The 19,986-nt window shown below is 42.5% G+C and overlaps 1 protein-coding gene across 1 annotated transcript in view; it reads right to left on the reverse strand.

Moving 5' to 3' along the window:
- The window catches only part of LAMB4 (laminin subunit beta 4), a 39,839-nt gene extending 20,826 nt beyond the window's left edge, over window positions 1-19,013 (reverse strand). Inside the window, exons 1-19 of the mRNA XM_085510031.1 lie at window positions 18,796-19,013; window positions 17,609-17,670; window positions 16,163-16,320; window positions 13,784-13,919; window positions 13,258-13,331; window positions 12,291-12,479; window positions 11,750-11,813; window positions 11,048-11,262; window positions 9,577-9,697; window positions 8,780-8,968; window positions 8,382-8,561; window positions 7,688-7,797; window positions 6,629-6,708; window positions 5,423-5,573; window positions 4,412-4,543; window positions 3,479-3,664; window positions 1,962-2,083; window positions 1,361-1,481; window positions 197-374 (exon numbers count right to left, since the gene is read on the reverse strand). Of these exons, the coding sequence (XP_085366157.1) occupies window positions 197-374; window positions 1,361-1,481; window positions 1,962-2,083; window positions 3,479-3,664; window positions 4,412-4,543; window positions 5,423-5,573; window positions 6,629-6,708; window positions 7,688-7,797; window positions 8,382-8,561; window positions 8,780-8,968; window positions 9,577-9,697; window positions 11,048-11,262; window positions 11,750-11,813; window positions 12,291-12,479; window positions 13,258-13,331; window positions 13,784-13,919; window positions 16,163-16,320; window positions 17,609-17,670; window positions 18,796-18,872 (2,545 nt within the window). The 5' untranslated portion in view covers window positions 18,873-19,013. The remainder of the gene's footprint in view (window positions 1-196; window positions 375-1,360; window positions 1,482-1,961; window positions 2,084-3,478; window positions 3,665-4,411; window positions 4,544-5,422; window positions 5,574-6,628; window positions 6,709-7,687; window positions 7,798-8,381; window positions 8,562-8,779; window positions 8,969-9,576; window positions 9,698-11,047; window positions 11,263-11,749; window positions 11,814-12,290; window positions 12,480-13,257; window positions 13,332-13,783; window positions 13,920-16,162; window positions 16,321-17,608; window positions 17,671-18,795) is intronic.
- Window positions 19,014-19,986: the final 973 nt, after the last annotated feature.

Here is a 19,986-nt window from a genome sequence, read left to right on the forward strand (position 1 = left end):
GCCCCATCATGAAATGGGCTTCAACTGCCTTGGCTTTTCAATAGCAAAGCCACTTGAAGATGTATGCATCATGCTCAGGGTTGGATATACTGTATGCTCGTATTGGCTTTATTGATGCACACAACCTCAACAAAATGTCCTACAAACTGAAGGGAAAACAGCAGTGCCCAGGCAGCTGCCTGCATGCAGACCTTACCGACAGCACCATGGTGAAGGCGGGCTGACATACTGGCTATCAGCCGGGCGCACGCCTCGGGCAGCACATGAGGTCCGATTTCTGATGCAATTTCAACACAGTGATACTTCTGGTAGTCATCTAAATCCTTTTTGCTGCATAAGTTCTCCATGGAGTTGATTCTGGGAATAAGTCCAAGCTTTGGCGTTAAGAGGAAAGGAAAATATTTTTGCTTAGATATGCTGAAAACCAGAATTTCCCACATCCTCTGTCAGTGCTGCGCATGGCAAGGACAGAAGCCTGGAGCCCTGCATTTCTAAATCTAAATTCACATTTATTCTGAAGGTCTAGACATTCCCCAAGTTCTTCAAATAAAAGAAGTCAGGCTATAGTAAGGCCTCGGGTACAAGGTCAGAAATGTTGTTGCTGCTAAGAGGTGACATATTTACAACTCCAAAAGCAGCATCCAGCCAAACATTTTACTTGTACTACTGTGATAGGGAAAAAAAAATCAGCTGTGGACTCTGTGTCCAAGTATGGCCAGCCATTGCCAGGTCCAGTCCTATGGAAATAATTAGAGGAATAAATATTTAAATACTTTTCTCAAGAGAAGGACCCAAAACCAACACCCACTTTCTGCCTTATTGGAAACTTGGAAAATGTCTGCACACAATTCCCAGGAAAATACAGAACTAATTTTGCTTTTCCAATGTCAGGGCCCATCTCTAAATATATCCATGCTTTTCTAATTGGATTCAGATGTATTATGAGGATTTTCAAAACCTCTAGGTGAATGAAGAACTGAAGAATGTGTCCCTAACCACAGCATCTTGTTGGCATATGCAGAGTGTGCTCGTAATGAATGAGCAACCAACAGAGGTACATACACTGCTTATTAACACATGCAACACTTCTGACTTGATGAGCTGCTGCAGTATTGCTCCATAAAAATGTTAAATGATATAATTCAGTCTCTCTGCATATAAGCATAGGCAGCCAATACCAGTGGAGGCAAAGAGAAGCACACTTCCCTGAATTTCTGATAAAATACATTACAAACAATTTTGAAATATTTGGGTAGGTCTGTTTAACATAATAAGCATACAAACAAAAAGCAACCAAACAAAATAACATCTTAAAGCGGTATAAATGCAACCGCTTGGGAGATGAGACAGCGTTACTCACAGAGTCAATCAAGATGAACAGTTTAGCCTTTGGGTCAGAGGCAGAGGGCTGAGAAAAATACACATCCACAGAGTACTGGGTTCCTGGCTCCAGGCAGACTGGGGTCTGCAGCAGGGCAATCCTGGTTAGCAGAGATACAGCACTGTCACAGCCAGCACAGAAGGGTTCTCCCCAAAGCAGGACAGGGCAAGCTGTGGGGTGCTGTGAGCTCTCTCTGCCCTCCCTTATACTTTATTATTTACATAATAAAGAGTGCAAACTGAAAAAAATGGTTTTGAAAATAGGGTAGGATGGAGTCTTTAGGTCAGTATTCCCTTCCTATACTGACATAGCTTTATCTGGACATCCACTAAAGAAATCAGTCCCAGCAGGGCCTAAGGTTGCTCTCCTGGTCATGGCAAAACATTGCCAGGCTGGGATGGGGTCATCTGCTTCTTCCTGCACTCCTCCAGGCTGCAATGTGTTATCATGAAGCAGCAGCAGGAAACGTCTCACATGTGTTTGCAATAACCCCACTTTCCCACAGATTTATTGCATTGCAATGCTTCAGTGAGAGATTTGCACACAGAAAATCTACAGAGACAAACAGAAATAGACAGACCTCTTTGTAGCTGGGAGGGCAAACACATGAAGTTCCTGTGAAAAGCCGTTGGCTTTGCAGTGTTGACTTGATGAAACACCAGTGGGCTGGACAGCAACACTTGCTAACCAGTCCTCTAAAGTCTATGAACAAAAGACAAAAGTTATGATAATTTCCTAATTTTATTAGGAAACATTACTTCTCAATAAGAGTGGTGAGGCGCTGGCACAGGCTGCCCAGGGAGGTTGGTGGAGTCACCATTCTTGAAGGTGTTCAAGAAAAGAGTCAGTGTGGCACTGAGGGACATGGTTAATGGGCATGGTAGGGATGGGCTGATGGATGGACTTTGAGGTCTTTTCCAACCTTTATGATTCTATGATTGTACCTGAAAAACTCACTTTCTCCTTGTCATAGTTTCTGAAAGCCAGCTGATGATTGCACATAGCAGTGACAAAATAGATTTTCCCTTTGTCTTTTAGTATTAAAAATAATGTTATTTGAGAAAAATGCATTGCATTTGAACAGCAGTAATGGAAATGGGACCTCAGCCGGTGCAGATGGAAACAGCTCTGTTAAAGCCATTGGAGCTGCTTCCTTTCTCAGCCCAGCACTGTCCGAGAGATATCCCTCACCATACGCCTCTTCTCACATCTAATAAGGAACAACAAACAGAAATGACTTTGCAATGAAAGTCTTTAAGATTCAGCTGTTCCATCCAGTCCTGAGAAGGTAAAAACAACATCAAACCAGCCCACTGCAAAATTATTCTCATGCTTTTAGTCAATGGGAGTTTTGTTTGCCTCAGAATGGCAGGAAATAATAGAATACAGTAGACAGAAGGGGTATCTTGAGTGGGGGGTTTTCCCAGGGAGCTGGGAAGAAAAAAAAGAAGGCATGCATAAATACTCATAGGGAAAATACACTTGTGTGCATCTTTGAACACACAGATGCAGACTTGGATTTAACCAGATCTGGATTAATGGATCTCCCTAGACATGCCTTCATCACTGAGAAATTTTGTCCAAGCACAAAATAAGATTTTGGCTAATATTCTAAGGTTTTCACACATCTTAGAGCCCAGATGGTGTGGCTGGGAAGGTGGATGACTGCAAAAGCCCTGGATAAACATCTGCTGTGTATGTACAGATCAGCACACTCCTCTCCTGCCTGTGTTCCCATTGTTCTCCCCAGAAAATCTCAGCTAAAAATACAAAATTCCCATCTGAAGCAGAAGCATTTTCCTGTTGTCTGATACATGAACAGAAATCCAGTCCAAGCAGGGGCTCCAAATGAGGATCTCCAGACAATGACACCTTGGCTAATACTAAGAAAACACTTGTTTTTCTAAATATGAGTGGAGAGGGTTAAAGGAATCGGTAGAGTGCATGTTTAAGTGTTGATAAACATTAAAAAGCAAACAATTTTCATTTTAAATTAAAGAGCTTTAAAGAGTAGAAGGACTTGCCACCTCCCACAACTGGAAAAATAGACCATGCAGCTGTCACACCATCACAAGACATGCAAGCCATCACCAGTACCTCAGGCTCGTAACGGATTGCGATAGTGAAGTCCATAGCCAGGGGAATGTTACTGATGGCAAATCTCAGCCCAGCTCCACTGGGGACACGGGCAAAGCCAGGACCCGTCCAGGTGACAGGTCGGCCAGTGCTAGGCTGCCTAAAAACCACCTCCAGGGCCGTGTCCTGTCCTCGCTCAGCTGTGCCCTGCAAAGATATGCAGACATTGTCAGCGTCACAAGTTATAATCAGGCAAATTTGGAAGAAAGAAAAGAACTACTTTTGCTGTCTTGATTACTTATCTCAGACAGCAGAAAGCCTTGTTTCTGGACACACTCTTGATCTGCGTGCTAAGAACTCTCCCAAATGTGGGAAGTTTAGCATCACAGACAGTGGAAAACATGAATAAGAAGGATTAGGTTAATCCGTCCATCTCTGTATATTTGATTCTTCCAGGCATTCACATTGCAAACCTTCAACAGACTGAACTTAATTTTGCACATGGTTAGACTTTCCATTATAAGCTGAATAAATAAATGTCAATACGTACGACGGCTAAGCTGACTTGCAACAATAGAGTATTTAAACACAGTAGGTGCCATGTTAACATTTAGGTACACTTAAATGTTGTAGATGTCTTGAAACCAAACCAAACCAAACCAAATAAAACAAAAAAGGGGTATTACCTTCCTTGGGGATCTTCCTTTCTAAACAACTAATTCAATCTGAGCCTACAGTGCCTACTGTGGCACTGGACATAGCAAAACAAGCCTATCTGTGTGAATTATAAAATATCCAGCTCAGCTGCCTGCTAAGAGAATTGATTTCACTTGTGTCTGGGTTGTAATGTATAGGACTGTCAATTCCACATGCACAGATGTATCCTTTCCTTCTGTTGCAAGACTGGAGTTAGCGTTCGGTATAATCTTTATAAATAACAAAGCAGTAATTTACCTGCCCTAGTCCAGCTTCTCTTACACTTCGTTTTTTGCTCCTGTTTAGCACAATCTTTCCATTTTCAATCATGAACTCATATCCTTGCTTCTGGAAGTAGAAGTCACACCTTGGGAGAGTGGTTGGTTTGACCTGTGAAGTAGAAGTAATGAGACAGGACGCAGCATTGTCTCAGCAGTTTTGAAGGGTTGGTAAGCAGATAACAGGAAATCCCTATTCTTAAAACAAGCTCTATTCTCTGCTGTGTGAAACCTTGTAGCATGCCCCAGCAATTGTTGGAAACCCTTTTCCCTCACTCTCTCACTGTTAGGTTGCACTTATAATCTGTGTCCCAGACATCTGTTTTCCATTGAATTACTGGACAGTAGGATGCATGCTGTCTGTGATTATAGCTAAATATTTGTGGATGTGACCCACAAATAAACGTAGATTTTTAAAAATTTTTTTTTAAATTATTATTTCTTCATAGTTTCTGGACAAAACATTGGAGAAGATGTTTTAGTAAAATGTAGGCAGCGGAAGGGACGCATTCCAGCAAGATGAAATATGTATTTTGCATGGGGGAAGATCTACCCAAATTTTGAGGAATAAACAAATAAATCTCCTAAAAACATTATGGATGGATGCCAAATTCTTAAGGAAATCAGGCTACAATCAGTTCCTGTATGTAAGGCAGCAGGAGTGAGTCCAATGGAGCAGAGAGCAATTTAGTCCTTCCTTTGTTAGAACTTTCCAGAAGAACCAAAGTTTGTGATAGCTTCTCCTCAAGCTGTTGACAACTCTAACACTTTAACTTAAATCATTAATTTCACTGATTTCTGCTAGACCAGCCCATACCTGAAAAGAACCAAGGATAGTTTAGTAGGTCACCACAGCATGTAGTAATAGCCACAGTTATGGAAGAAATGGGAGGCAAAGAAGAACTGAGGATGGTCAAGGAAGGGACTTGCTTTGCATCAACCATCATATGGATCTATTTTCCATATGATGCCTGAACAGCCAACTACGTACCAAGGGTGCAGAACCAGAAAGGGGCATTGCATGCTCAGCTTCATAAATATAATAATCCAGGGGCAAAAAGAAGTAGCCTGGGGCTGGCTCATTGCACTGGCGGCCCACGATGTTGGGAAGGCACTTGCACTGACCGTCCTCTGGTGAGCACCTAGAGTTGGTACAGGGAGGATGTGAGTGCAGCATTTCTGGGTTCTCTCAGCATGAGAGCAGCTCAGCTTCATCCTTGTTTCACCTCCATTTTGTTTCTTCCACAGTGGGACTGTCTCCACTATTAAACTTCTTCCCACCACCCTCTCTCTCTCTCTCTCTCTGTTCCCTCTGTCCAATGCTGCATTTATTTAGTTCTGTTTCATCACTTAGGAGATGTGACATGTCATGGCTTTCTCTATCCATTCTATAAACAGAAGAAGAGATCCCTTTCTTTTCTGACCATTTGTTGCCATCTATTTCTTTATCAATTTCTTGTTTTAAAACCTATCTCCATATCCATTCTTAAGCATCTATCCCACAAACTTTTAGAAAGAGGACATGAGGTCACTAGCATCTTTGATTTGAGTAATATGGTAGTTTTCACATACCTACGTTCTCGTTTCACACATCAGATGATGACTAGCTTTGATTTCTTGCTGACAAATACAAGCCAAGGAAGTTGAGGATCTGTTCTGCAGCACTGAATGTATCTAACAGGTCAGACTTCAACCCAGCAGAGTCCTGGGGAAGTCTATGTGAAACAAAACTGGACTCTTAATTAATATGTTTTGAATATGAGCCAAGGCTTAATAATAATAATAATAATAATAATAATAATAATAATAATAATAATAAAAGACAAAAAAGAGATATTTCTAACTTTTGAAGTGTGGAAAGGAGGCTAAGTTAAAAATGTCACTTATACCTTCTAATTTCTACTGATATTAGTGGTTCTCTCAAACTATGCAGCTTGTGTTCTGTATTAAACTAATCTTGACTCTAGCTGATCTGCAACTGGCTTTGAAGGCAGAAGATAAATCCCCCTTAAAATCACAGCTAGATCTCCAAGATCCCAACATGATCTTTATATTCTTTGTGTGTGATGAAACTACATCTACAGCCTATTTTCCCACTGATTACTGAGATTACTCTATTAACCTAGCTAGAAGATCTAACGCTAGAGTTTGTGAAAACTAAAAATGAGACAAAACTTGAAGAAGAACATTAACTTACAAGTTATCCTGGGATCCACCAATGTCACAGTCACATGGAGAACAGCCATACACGCTCTTGCCAAGACCCCAGTATCCCTCCTGGTGTAAAAAGAAAATGAAAGATTTTTCTTAATAGCAAGTATTTAAGACAATGTATTTTATTCCTTAGGATGGCTGATGCTTTAGTCTTCTCCTGGGGTGCCTGCCTGTGCTCAGCCATGTGAGATTGCTGCTCATACCAAAATGCATAGGTGCTCAGATACTGTGAAAAGAACCAGGTATTTATCCATCTGTGCAAATGAGTTGCTCTGGAAACAGCGAAGATAACATTGCATTTCGTTTCCTGATTCTGGTGCAAATTGATTGCACTAACTTTAACAAGCACTAAAAAAGAACCGAATGTGTCCATGAATGTTTCCATGCAAAATGGAAGAGTATAGCAGTAAAATTAACTTGTATTTTGACTAAATCTAATTGTTTACTTTTCTGTCAGTGACTGTTTCCTTCATGATGAAGGGAAAAAGACTATGAGCTCCTGTTTTTTTTGTGAGAATACTGACTGCACATAATCTGAGAGCAGCTAAATCCACAGATAACCAGGACAGGGTGGCAGCATTTCACAGCCTAAGGCACAGAGTATGCTTTTTTTCATTCATATCCCTTCATCATCCAGAGACTGCTAAGGAGAGGTTGTGACTGAATCTAAGGGCATCTTCAGACTCTGAACAAAGGCTGTTTTCAGCTCTTCACTGCCTTCCTCATTGGTGAGCACAATTCTAGCCCATGAAACACAAAGTGAGCCCAGTGGAAGTTCAAAGTCAAAGAGACAAGCCCCGAAGCTGTCCCATGCCAGGGTGGAGACACTTCCTTGGTAAAAACCAGATGGTCTCCATATTCCCTAAATAGCCTCATCACACAAGAAATGACGTCACATACACAGAGCCAGTGTCATTTTCTCCTTTGATGAAATGCCATGCCAGAGCCCACAGGAAGGCAGGAGATGGGAGAGGAGACTTCTAAAACAACATGCAAAGAGAGACAGCAAAAAGGGAACAACAAAAACTGTTCAGACACATACAACACATTTCTCACAGCGCCGGCCCGTGGTGAACTGCTGGCAGAGGCACTCCCCAGTGGCAGGGTCACAGACAGAGAAAGGCAAAGTGCCGGCAGCGTCACAGTTGCAGGCTGTGGGGAGAGAAATGTGTGGTTGCCTCAGTTGGCCCTGGTGATAGTAGCAGGAGTAGGATGTGTCTATCAGCATGCCTCACTCTGCTGGCTGGAAGCTATCACAGCCAGGCAGCATTTCCCTTAATCTATAAAGTGTTTAGCAGCAAGAAGAACCCCAAAATACTCTCTAAGGAATTTAAGCACTAGGCAGAGGACACAAAATATGTAATGGGCACCTCAGGGAGAAGGTGCTCTCAGACTTCAGAAAGTTTGATTCTGGCCCATGTACATCTTATATCACTGATATTTTGAGTGTGGAAGAGTATTTTCTTCTCCTGTTTCCTTAAAAGCAATATATTTACCTCCCAATGAACAGATTTTAAACGCATTTAAAATCATAGTTCCGACTGTGGCTTGCCAGAAAGAGCCAAAAGTGTCTTCTAAAGACCAAGATTATGCCCTTGGCATGAGATCATAGCAGCCAATTGGGTATTTTGTAACACAGAGAGTATCCATGAGTTATTGTGTGCACCTGTGTATTTAACTACTCCCATCTCTTAAAAATGCTTTGGGAAGAAGAACAAAAGTGGTAGTTTACATACGCTGGCAGCCCAGTGGGTCGCTGCCCCTCAGCCCAAAGTGGTTGACCTTGCACTTGTTGCAGTGGACACCTTCCACATTCTCCTTGCACGGGCACCGGCCTGCCACCGTTCCCAGCACAGCGTCTGTGTGGCTCTCACATGCACCGTGATGCAGTGTGCCCTCTGGGTTACACCTGCAGGCTACAGGCAGAGTCAAAGAGACATAGGAAAGCATATTTATATATAGGCATGAAATTTCAATTGCACAACTGCAGCTGTTAAAGTTCAGTGTTGTTGTGAAGACTAGAGATGGTAGGTAGTTTGGAAGTTACAGGTTCAGAAACACTTCTACAGCCACATGCAAGTATGGGGATGCAATGTGGCTCAGAGCAAATAGAAGCTAAAACAAGGAAGCTTACGGAGGCATGCGTGAGGGTCCGAGATGGCTTTGTGTGGATCCCGGTAAAAGAAGAGCTTGCACTGGTCGCAGTGTTGCCCTGTGGTGTTGTGCTGGCAGTCCTCGCAGACCCCACCACTGACCCCACCACTGGCCTGGTACACGGCCATGTCAAAGTGGCACCTGCCAGAGTGGCCATTGCAGTTACAGCCTGCAACCAGAAACAAAAGGGGGATAATTAACACCACAATTCCTATTGTGTCTTGCCACCATTATGTCTACCTTTACAACAGGTTTACTTATTACCCATATAATTGCAGCATTATAATAAGATTACAGCCTCCCAGACCTTGCACTTTACCACTAGGGGCAAAAGCCACAACTGGGCCCTACCTACACTTTGTGAAGAACCCATGCAGGTGTGTCTGCCCAATACAGAGTGGGGAACACCTCTCCACTAAAGAAAGATCTAGCTTTCTGATGCAGATCTTCATCGATTATTCCTTTATGTCCTTCACTGTGGAAATAAATAAATAATTCAGCCTTCCTTGTCTAAATGCTTGTTTCATTTGCAAGAAAGACCCTGAGTTAAGCAATAAGCAATCTTTTGGCATCAGCATTTTCTCCTTATTAAAAATAAGAATGTGAAAATCCACATTCTAGGGCTACAGCACTGATGGACATATGAATCCATCTGTTTTTCTAGATGAAGCATGGAAAATGTTCCACCCCAGAAACCATCCCATAGTGCAGTGTGCTGGGACTGTGCTGCACCCACCCCCCAGTAATCAAAAAGGAAAAAAAATATGTTTGAGTTACGTTTGCAAGCATTATTTTGTGCCCCTTCAGCTGGTCTCCAGGGAGCGTCATTGTAGAAATCTTTACATCTTTCACAGGACAAGCCATCAGTGTTGTGGTGGCAGATACATCGCCCATGCACCTGCAAGGTGGTGAGAACTGGTGAGATATGGTGATGAGAAGCAAGGAGAGGAGAGGAGAGGAGAGGAGAGGAGAGGAGAGGAGAGGAGAGGAGAGGAGAGGAGAGGAGAGGAGAGGAGAGGAGAGGAGAGGAGAGGAGAGGAGAGGAGAGGAGAGGAGAGGAGAGGAGAGGAGAGGAGAGGAGAGGAGAGGAGAGGAGAGGAGAGGAGAGGAGAGGAGAGGAGAGGAGAGGAGAGGAGAGGAGAGGAGAGGAGATTCTTTTCAGTTTTATGGAAGGAAAACATAAAGGCATCCTTTCATCTCCCAATTGAAACAGATGTGGATCAAAATAATGTTTCCTGTATGTCTGCTGGCATAATCTGTTCCTGATTGCTCTGTTTCCTCCATTAAGATTTAAAGTGATATTTCCTTCCACTATTACTGTAAGTCTCAATGCTACAGAACAGCCACTAGACTTCATTAGAACTCCTAAATCAAGTTATATCCTTTCAGGTACTACATCTGTATTCATGAGAAGAGCTATAACCCCTACTGAGTTGCTTATGCTATTATAAAATGTCTTATCTGCAAATATAGTCAATAGTGATCTGCTTGAGGTACACCAGCAGGATTGGGGGAATTCAAAGCTCTTTGGCTCCCTCAGCTGACAAAATGCACATTTATTTGAGGAAAAGTTTGCAGAATACCTACAGACTTTAACCCAATAGTTTTAAAGCTGCTGGGAAACATTTAATTGTTCTTCTGTTACTTCTAGTGACAGTGGAGACACCAACATTTTTTCTTTCTATCTCTCTCCCTGCACATGTCTATTCTGAGAAACGTATTTTCCAAAGAAAGGAATCCGATCTCCTTATCCCACAAGTAAATAATTTGAAATCATCTCTCTGAATTTTTTAATAATCAATTTTGCATGCATTAGCTTTGCATTATTGGCCATTGCTTGTGCCAATGTCTTTGTCCCTGCTGCAGAGCCCCCGAGCCCAGCTGGAGCATGGAATTCACCCAACAAGCAGCCAGTCAAGTCTGCACACAGCACAGGCTGCTTACTGCATTATATTTGCACCATTACAGCTCTGGTATTTTGCTGCTGTTATCAACATGTCATGTCCCACTTGCTTTTGAAACACCACACTGATGCCAATGAAGACACAGCTTCTGAGAAACCTGGCCCACAGTTTTGAAGGAAAAAGTTGTATCAAAACACTGGAGTTGCAAATGGTTAATCCAAAGGTCATCAGTGACCTTTCTTCCTCTCCCTCCCTCTATCTTTCCATTCCTTCCTTTCTCCTTCCCTCCATTCCTTCCTTCCACCAAAACACCAGGTAAGGACTTAATAGCATTAATTACGCACCATGCCGGGCTGATGAAAGACATCACCCCGCAGATTCTGTATGGGATCACAGCGGCTGGCATGGCCATTGCAAAAGCAGTTGCCCCGCACAACCATCTCGTAGACAGCATAGTAGTACTTCTCAAGGGGATCACTGTGCCTTCTTCCAAGGAGAGCATCCCCAAGGGTATGGAGTTTGGTAAAATTGATCCTCAGGTTTGTCATTGTAATAAGTTCTGGAAAGAAAGAAAAAAAATCAGGAGCCCAACCTGACTTGAAAATGAAGAGAGTCAAATTTACAGTGAATAAAACATCCAGTAAATTCCCCGTACTGAAGAAATAGTTAAAATGGCCTGGACAAGTGACCTGCTCCTGGCAGACAACTTCCCTGGTACAGCTCTCATCTGGCTAAGCAATGCTTCCCCAGCCAGCACCTAATGAGCCCATGAGAGACACCCAAATGGCAGGGATGATTAGGCCATCTGGTCCCAGAAGGAAGGACAGTTTAGCTGCATGGATAGGCTGTACAAAGTCATTTGTCCGTAGGGCTAGGGGACAAGATTGGTGCTTTTAAAATGTATTAGTACAGATGTCTTCCTATGATCCTTTGGTACATATTTTTCAACATCATTATTGACACCAGTTGAGCTTTTGCTCCTTTTGGTGTGCAAAGTAAGCAACACCTGCAACCTGATCGCTAGCAAAAACTTGCATTGTTCTTACCTTGGATATATGGCACATATGGGTTTTCTATTTCAAAGCTAGGATCCAAAGCTTTTAAGACAACCTGCAAATCAGATTAAAACAGCTCTATAAGTCATGGAAGATATTATTTTTGCATATAAACTCTGCCACCTGAGATCCATTTGTTACTGATGTCACTTTGCTTATCCTGCCAAATTAAAACAAATGTCTTGGCCTCAATTCAGCAAGTTCTCTTGCCATTTCTGACTAGCTTTGGCTGGTGAAAAGCCCTTCAGTGGCAGGGGTTAATAGAGAACCAAGAACTCTTATGAGGAAGGGCTTTCACGTGAACTGGGAAAACAGGAAAGAGCACTAGAAGGCTTTGTGCATGTTGTTTTATGAGCTTGTTTGGATACTAAACTGAGGGTAAAATGCTGTGATTTTCCCTCTTATGTCTGAAAAGTCAACAGCACTTCATGACTCAGGACCTCTGTAAGTCAATATGATGGACATAGAAGTGAGACCCTCAGCTCCAGAAAACTAGCTGTGTACAATCTCAGTCACTGACTCTTTGCAGTACCTCGCCTTCAGTGGAGGGCTCAATGTCTGAATATCTTGAGTCACAAATGACGTCTCCCACACCTTTCGATGGACCAGAAGAGATGTTGGGAAAAGAAGCTGCACAGTCCTGTGCAAAATACCTAAATGCTTTCCAGGTCTGACCAAAGTCTGTGGAGCGCTCAACCAGCATTGCTGCGGGACGAAATGTCTGCAAGAAACAGTATTTCAAGAATTCCTTAATGAGGCATTGATAAGACATCCTGGGGATAACTGTACTGATGGTCCTGCTTGGGGGATTCCAACAGCTGCCAACTGTATTTCTGTGTTTGAGAGCCTACAGGCACACTGTACTATTTACATGAGACTCTGAAGAAGCCACGTTCCTCATCTCAGCTCCCTCAGCAGAAGAGGGGCAATCTTCCATATAGAATTATAGCATAGAACGGTTTAGCTTGGAAGGGACTTGAATGATCATCTAGTTCCAAACCCTTGCTATGAGCAGAGTTGCCACCTACCAGATCAGGCTGCACAGGAGATTATTCTATAAGTAGATTATTTTTAAGTAAGGAAATCCACAATAACAATACAGGAATTTTGTTAAAGAAAAATGAAATAAATGTAGGCATCTAAGCGGATCACAATGGGTATGCTTAAGAAGACAGAATTAAGCTTGAAAGAACCCCCTCAGTTAGAAATGTCTAAAGTATTTGGACTTAATTTCATAGTTTATTTTTCAGATTTAATTATCAGACTTATAGAAAATTGGACCAGAAGGCACATGAATGAGAAGCTATTCAGCCTATCTACTTTCCCTAAGGCAGGATCAACTACAGCTTAACCATACTTGACAGGTGTTTATCTAACCCATTCTCACAAACCTCTGAGGATGGTGCTTTCACTGCTTCCCTGAGCAATTTATTCCTGTGGTTAAAGAATTAGTGTATAAAATTACATAAAAGGAGCGGCAAAAGATGTGCATGTAATACCTTAAAGGTCAGGATAAGATGGCTGAACTGGAATAAAGTCTCTAGGTCCAGTCTAATGCTGACATGGTCAACACCTGAAAAGGAATGAAAATGAAGTGAAGAGCACAAATCATATATTGGAGGGGCTGCTGAGGCAGTTTTCCTTGGGGAATTCACAAATGCCTTTTCCAGCCAAGGCAGCCAGGCTCCCTGGGGCATCCTGGGAGCACAAAGTCAGCTCCCTCTGGGGCTGTGCGTGCAGTGGGACCTGCAGTGCTGGGAGCTGGAGGTTGTGAAACGACTGAAGGTCTTGTTCAGAGCGTTCAGATGGCAAGTGATGGTGATGGCAAGGTTCTGGGTGTATGCCTTCCTGTAACCACACGAATTTCTTAAAAGTCATCCAATGATTTTCTTTGTTTCTGATAGACACACAAACTAATAAAAATATGGGATGTTCTTCATGCAAAATGGGTCTATCCCACCTCATTATGAAGGCCAAGTGGTTATAATTGCAGAAGTAAATCTAACCTTTGTCAAGGAAGCTTACCGTTTTCTGACTGCCACCACTTTTTCTTCCTATCTGGCTCAAAAGTTGTGATAACGTTTTCAATCATGTGGCTGTTGTGTTGTGTATAGGGATTATACGGGTACCTGGAATCACAGACAAAGCACTTCTGTTCAGCCTAGAAAGCAAAAAGAGCAGAATAAAAGATGAGCTTGGTCTCTTCTTGAATGATTTGATAGACGTGTATTTGTGCATGTGCAGGCTCTGGCCTGGAGTCAGGCAACAGAGGCATTGCTTGGGAAGACTGACTCCTTAAGGCCTGAGGGGGCCTTCAACGGTAACAGTCCCTACATCATTTATCTGTATTTTTCTCTCTTTTGCACATTAGCCAGGAACAGCAGACAGATGCTATTGTAGAAGCTGAAGGGAAGGCTGGTTCCAGGCAGCACGTGAAAGGTCTGGGCTGATACCATCAGCACAAACAGTGCTTTCTGTGGGTGGAGGGGAGAAGTGGGATGTCAGCAGCACCCAAAGTGGGGAATGAGGAGATACCACTGCAGCACTTTGTCCAAAGTTGATGGATTGGCTGAAAGCAGAAGGCAGTTCTGTGACCAGAACAGGAGCAGGGGAGAAGTGCCTGTCCAGCATGCTCAGAATGTGCAGCATTTCTGTATTATGAAATCACCTAGGAATTATTTACACTTAAATAAATCTACAGATGAGAATTCAAAAATGTGCATATGTCTTAAATACTGTGGAAAATAGATACTATATTCAGCCATTCTACACTGTACTTTGTGACATACGATGAAGTTACAATTTATAAGACAAGGAAGAAGCATAAAAACCACTCACCTCTTTTTACAAAGCTCCAATAAGGAGCACTCCCGTTATATCAGCATTTGGTACTGTGTGCACCCATGCTTTGGCTCACACACTGTGTGACGCTCATTCCATTTACGTTTAAGGTTGCACCACAAAAGTCTCTTTGTGCCCCAAATGACAGGCACGTGCACATCCTTGCAGGCAGATCTGCCAGATCCCATCTGCCTTTGAAGCACACAGCTTTGCACTCTGTAGCACCAAGTACATTTTCTTTTCCTTTCCGAACACATGTAAGTAGTAAGCCCAATCACAGGGCTAAAACCCATTTAACCTACGCTTAGAAACAAAAAGAGGCATTATTCTAAATAAGGCACGGTTATTAAAAGCGCTTCTTTTCAAACGCAAAGAAGTTGAACTTCAATTTTATCAACCTGAATTTTCATTAAAGCATCCCAACCAAGTCTGGGCTTCTGGCAGCTTGCCACGTTGGCTGGCAAAACTTCATACACCAGATTTGTTCCTGCCATGGTTCCCTTGTCATTGCACAGGTCATCAAAAGGCGAGTGCGGGGAGGAAGCATGCAAAGCTTCCTGGCTTGCCTCCAGGAGTACCAGTGGGAAGTACCGGTATTCTGAAACATACATCTGATGGGAGACACATAGAAGGAGAGCTGGTACAGCTGGTGACACTGCCAGAGGATAATCCAGCTTTGAGAAGCAGCAGGACTCGTAACTTGCGTTGCCTTCAGAAGGCAGTCAGTGGGGGTCAAGATGTGTTGAGGCAGCAGTAAATCACTGGGATTATTGCAGGAACAGCTGTTCCTTTTCACGAGTCTGTATTTCCATAATTCAAAGGATAAGTACAGGCAAGTGAAAATATCAATTTTTTATTGCTCTTTGATCTCATCTCAAAAAGAAAAAGAAGGAAGTCCTCCAGCCAAGGGCCAGAAGTGAGGTGGGAAGTCCATTTCTGCTGGTCGCTGATTCCAAACATCTGATGGACAAATAGGTTCCCCAAAGGTGCTTCCCCAGGAGGGATCTGTTTGATTGCCCACATTTTGTGTCTACCTATCTACCTACATGGCCAAAGATTGCGTTTTCACCATCTCCCAGAAATAGCTTTTCTGTTTTCATCAGTGTTGGTTTTATTTCACATCAAGAGACATGTGAGGATGTGGCACGAATCTCTCAAAAGGCCGCTTTAGGTCTCAGCACTGTATGGGATGCAAAGGCACGTCAAAGACCGTGCCCATCCTTCTAACCATATACACACACACACCAGCTGTGGTCTTCATCTCTGAGCAGGGAAAGATTGGCAAAGTAAAGCTCCCTCAGATACCCTTGTGCTCATTTGCATCTCACTGATGTTTCTCACTCTGGAGAAGCTGTGCATCACTGAAGGCTGTTTGCTGTTTTTGCCAAATCCTCCATATGTGCTACAATGAGGCACAGCCTTCCACCAGCCTTATTTTGTGCTATCTGTGCATTATTCAGACAAGTCCAGGAGAAGCTTCCCAGTCTGGGAAGCTTTCTTTTACAGAAAAGAACATTGCTAGTCTGAAGAGTTCAGTTTATTGAAAAGAAAAAGCAAACCAACCTCAAGGTAGCCAATAATGCAGTACTTCTGGGGGTTGTTCACTCCACAGGTTGAAGAGGCCACTAGTTGCTTGCTGCGACCCAGGAGGAGGTCCCCAATGGCTGGATGGCAGGACCCAGCCCCACAGTCATCCTGTGCCTGCCGGAGTCCCACCAGCACTGTGAGCCAAAGAAAATCAGTGAGAGATTAAACTGGTTCACATCCTCAGCAATGCTCTCCTAAGAAAATCAGTGATGTTCTAACATCAGCAGAAAAGTAAATTACCCTCTGTCTATTCTCCTGTCCTTAATCCTATCACCTGATAGAATCTGGAAGAGCTTCACTCGTGAGCTCATCTGCTGCAAAATCATTAAAAAAACAGAGCTAGCATATTGCAAATGTACACTAAACCACACCCTCAGCACTTTGCTGTCCATCAAACATGCCAATCTGCTAGGAGCAATAATGTATTAAGCATCCCATCCTGGCATACCCAGAGTCAGCACTACTGCAGCAGAATCACAGGCGTTGCAACTGACTTTGTGAGCAGAGCCAGATTCTAATTTGTACTGCTGGTTTGTGCTGAGTTCTCAAAGATGTATTGATGAAACTGAGGCCAGGTATAAAGTCAGATGTGCCTATGATTTTCTGATGATTTGCAGTGAACATCCTGCTCTGGTCCTAGCACCTTCCATTCAGAACCCATGGAATGGTCAGTAAGAATGAAACCGAATAATATGAAATTCTGTAACTACTTTTGAGATTTTTTGGGGGGTTTATTTTGCCTGAAACTACCTTAAATATATATTTTTTTCCAATATGTGAAGACTTCCCTTACAGGGCTTGTCCTTTTAAACAAGTTCTGTCCTGAAACTCTGAACAGGAATGGGTACCTTGGAGGCTTCATCTACTCAGTTTTACTTGGCTCAACTTGTTATAAAAAGTACAGCTAAAAAAAATAATAAAATACAATCAATACATGAAGATCCCACAGGAGCACAAAAAGCAGTAATGCAATTACAGCACTAAATATATATACTTTGATTTTTTGTTTTTACTATGAATATTTCTACAAAGTACAGTGACAGACAGATTTGAGTTCACAGCTCAGGCTATATTTTAGGCACTGAATGAAACGTGACTTGCTAAGTATAAAGCAATGTGTATATTTGGTTAATCTGCCCTTATTTATTTATCCAGATTCACCGTGTATTAGCTTGTTAGCAGATACTGGATGTCCCTTTTAGAAGCTGATTTGGGCTTAATCACAACACATACCTTTAGTTTGTATTTAAAGGTTGCACAACACTCAGAGCTCCTAAGCAGAAGCATGAGGAGCAAGGACTCTCAGTCTCATGCATTTCAATTGTGTAGACAAATGAAGTACCCTAGAAGTCTTGGAGAAACATGTCAATGACATGATAGTATTTCAAAACTGGCCCAAATAACTGTACCGTATATACTTACTGAGGTGCAACAGAAGGGCCAGCCAAGCCTTATGTCTCTGCATGGAGCTCAGGCTGATCTGGCTGGAAGAGAAGAGCCAATGGGTCACACAATGCTCATTTGCCCCAGGGCACATGAAGGGTGGGGGGGGGGTTCATTCATGGAGCTGTCTTTTAGCAAAAGGATGGAACATTGAGATTAAAAGCAAATGCTGGTCTTGACTTTGTTCTCATGACAGACTTTTACAGAATGGGATCAAAGCAGAGGGATACCTCACATATACTTTTGCAAAAGACCATAAAACATATGTATACAGTTTAAAATAGAATTGTTATCAGCAAAACTTCTGTGGTATTCAAATATAAAGTATTTAATCCTAATTAGATTCAGCAGAGCTGTCTGCAGAGATCTAACTCCTTCTAAGTCCTTGTTTCTTGCCAGAAATCCTAACATAGATGCTGCTGAATAATGCCTGAAGTCAGGTGGATTTTGGTCTCGTTAGAGATAAAAGTATAACCAAATATTTAAGTGCAGTGAGGAAAAATAGATAATGCTACTATCAATGCAAAAGACTCGTATGGAGGAAACCTCAGCTAGAATCCACAGGAGGATCGCTGTGGCTTTTACTTCACATCCTTCCAACTAACATTATTGCAGAGGAAGTTGTGATTTGCTAACACAAGAACTCTATTGGAAAACAAAGAAGGCAGAAATGGATGGAAAATGTGGCCCCGCATCCTTCCACCATGTAAAGCTTCCAAACTACAAATTGACTTCACTGTTGTGTCTTCTACCTCTTTCTCCATCTGTAGGCACTGATGGAATCAGCATGTTCTGATGCCACTGTGGCTGCTGGGGTGCCCCCATGCAAGCGCACCCAAAACGTCTTAGACAGAACACCACTGTGTTAGAACAGAGCAGCTGTTTACATAAGCAAAGGCATTCAAAGTATTTCAGATTTTACAGGCTCCACAATAGGCTTGGTTCACACAACTCCAATCAATACATTAGAGAACAGACATGCCTGTGTGGCTGTTTCAGCAATCAGGAGTAATCTACCATCTTTGTAATTACTGTCCCATTCACACTCCATACCAATGATATTCTTTAAACATGACTCACTTTAGCAGATAAACAAAGACCAGCAAAACTCCAACACACTTCAGTTTCACACTTAGAAGGAAAGTTAAATACTGGAGATGTCTTACCTGTATTTCAAGCAGCCGAGTGTTTCAGCTGGAAGCAAACTGCAACTGCACAGAATGCGGGAAGCAAGTAAAGGCATACCTGTGCACTTCAGCTGAACAAGATCGCGTGTCCCCTGAGGCACCAAGGTGTAGGTGAGAATGAGACCTGGCCTGCAACCTGCCAAGGGGGTGATTTGTGAAGTCACTGTGATGGGGCTTCTGGCATTAGCAAGTATGTGCAGTGAAAGAATATTGTGGCAGGCAGAAAAGGTTCCTACAACTTAAAGAGAAGATAAGAATTCTTAAAAAACAACTCTTTAATTGTTGTGTAGTTGAACAATTGTTCAACAGTCCCATTTTGCAGCTACATCTCAGAGCCTACACCACTATGTAGCATCAGAAGACCATTAGCAATTTAATTTGGTTTAAATGAGTGCAGAATAAAAACAAGTCCTACAACAGGGGTGCAAAGCAGCTGAAAGAGAAGGGTTTGGTCTTTGGGATGACTGCAAATAAACCTGCTCAAAAGCTGTGACCAAAGCCCATGTGGATGTAACAAGTCAGCTTTAAGTTAGCTCAAACTCTGGATCAGTGGCATGAACATTACTTATTTTTTTCCCAGCCAAAAGCTAAAGACACAACAACAGCTTGAGTACAGCCCCAGTGCTGACTTTCAGCAGACGTTTTTGTCTGTACCCTCACCTGCCAGCACCTACAGTGTGGCGCGCGGCCTACACCGCCGTCTTGAGAAGCACTGTGAAGGAGCAGCTCCAAGATGGCGCTCACCCACTTGTGCTCAAGCAGCAGACATTTGTGGATGGCTTTGTCAAACCTGTAGCACTTTGAATTCAATTTTCAGATCAGTACATCACCTTGGATATGTATTTTTAGTTTTGATCTACTTGTTATTAGTCCTTCTCTGTCTGCTTGTAAGGCCTAATTCACGGCTGTCTGTAAAGCATCACACCCTCAAACAGAAAGTTTTCTAGATGTGCAAAATGTGTCTTAGAAAACTAAATGCTGCTTTTCTTTTGATAGTTCCTATCCTTTTAGAAAAACAAGCCAGCAAACAAAAAACAGATGGATGATCATACTGCAGTGTTCAGTGCTGTGTCCTCTGCTATTACTTTGAGAACTCACTCCAGCAGAAATAATGCATACACTTACAGTTTTGGAAATTATCTTCCACAGACATATGCAGAAATTAGTTGT

This window comes from Coturnix japonica, chromosome 1, assembly GCF_054131305.1.
Source record: "Coturnix japonica strain WE chromosome 1, WE-NBRP24, whole genome shotgun sequence".
In the NCBI taxonomy this organism is placed as follows: domain Eukaryota; kingdom Metazoa; phylum Chordata; class Aves; order Galliformes; family Phasianidae; genus Coturnix; species Coturnix japonica.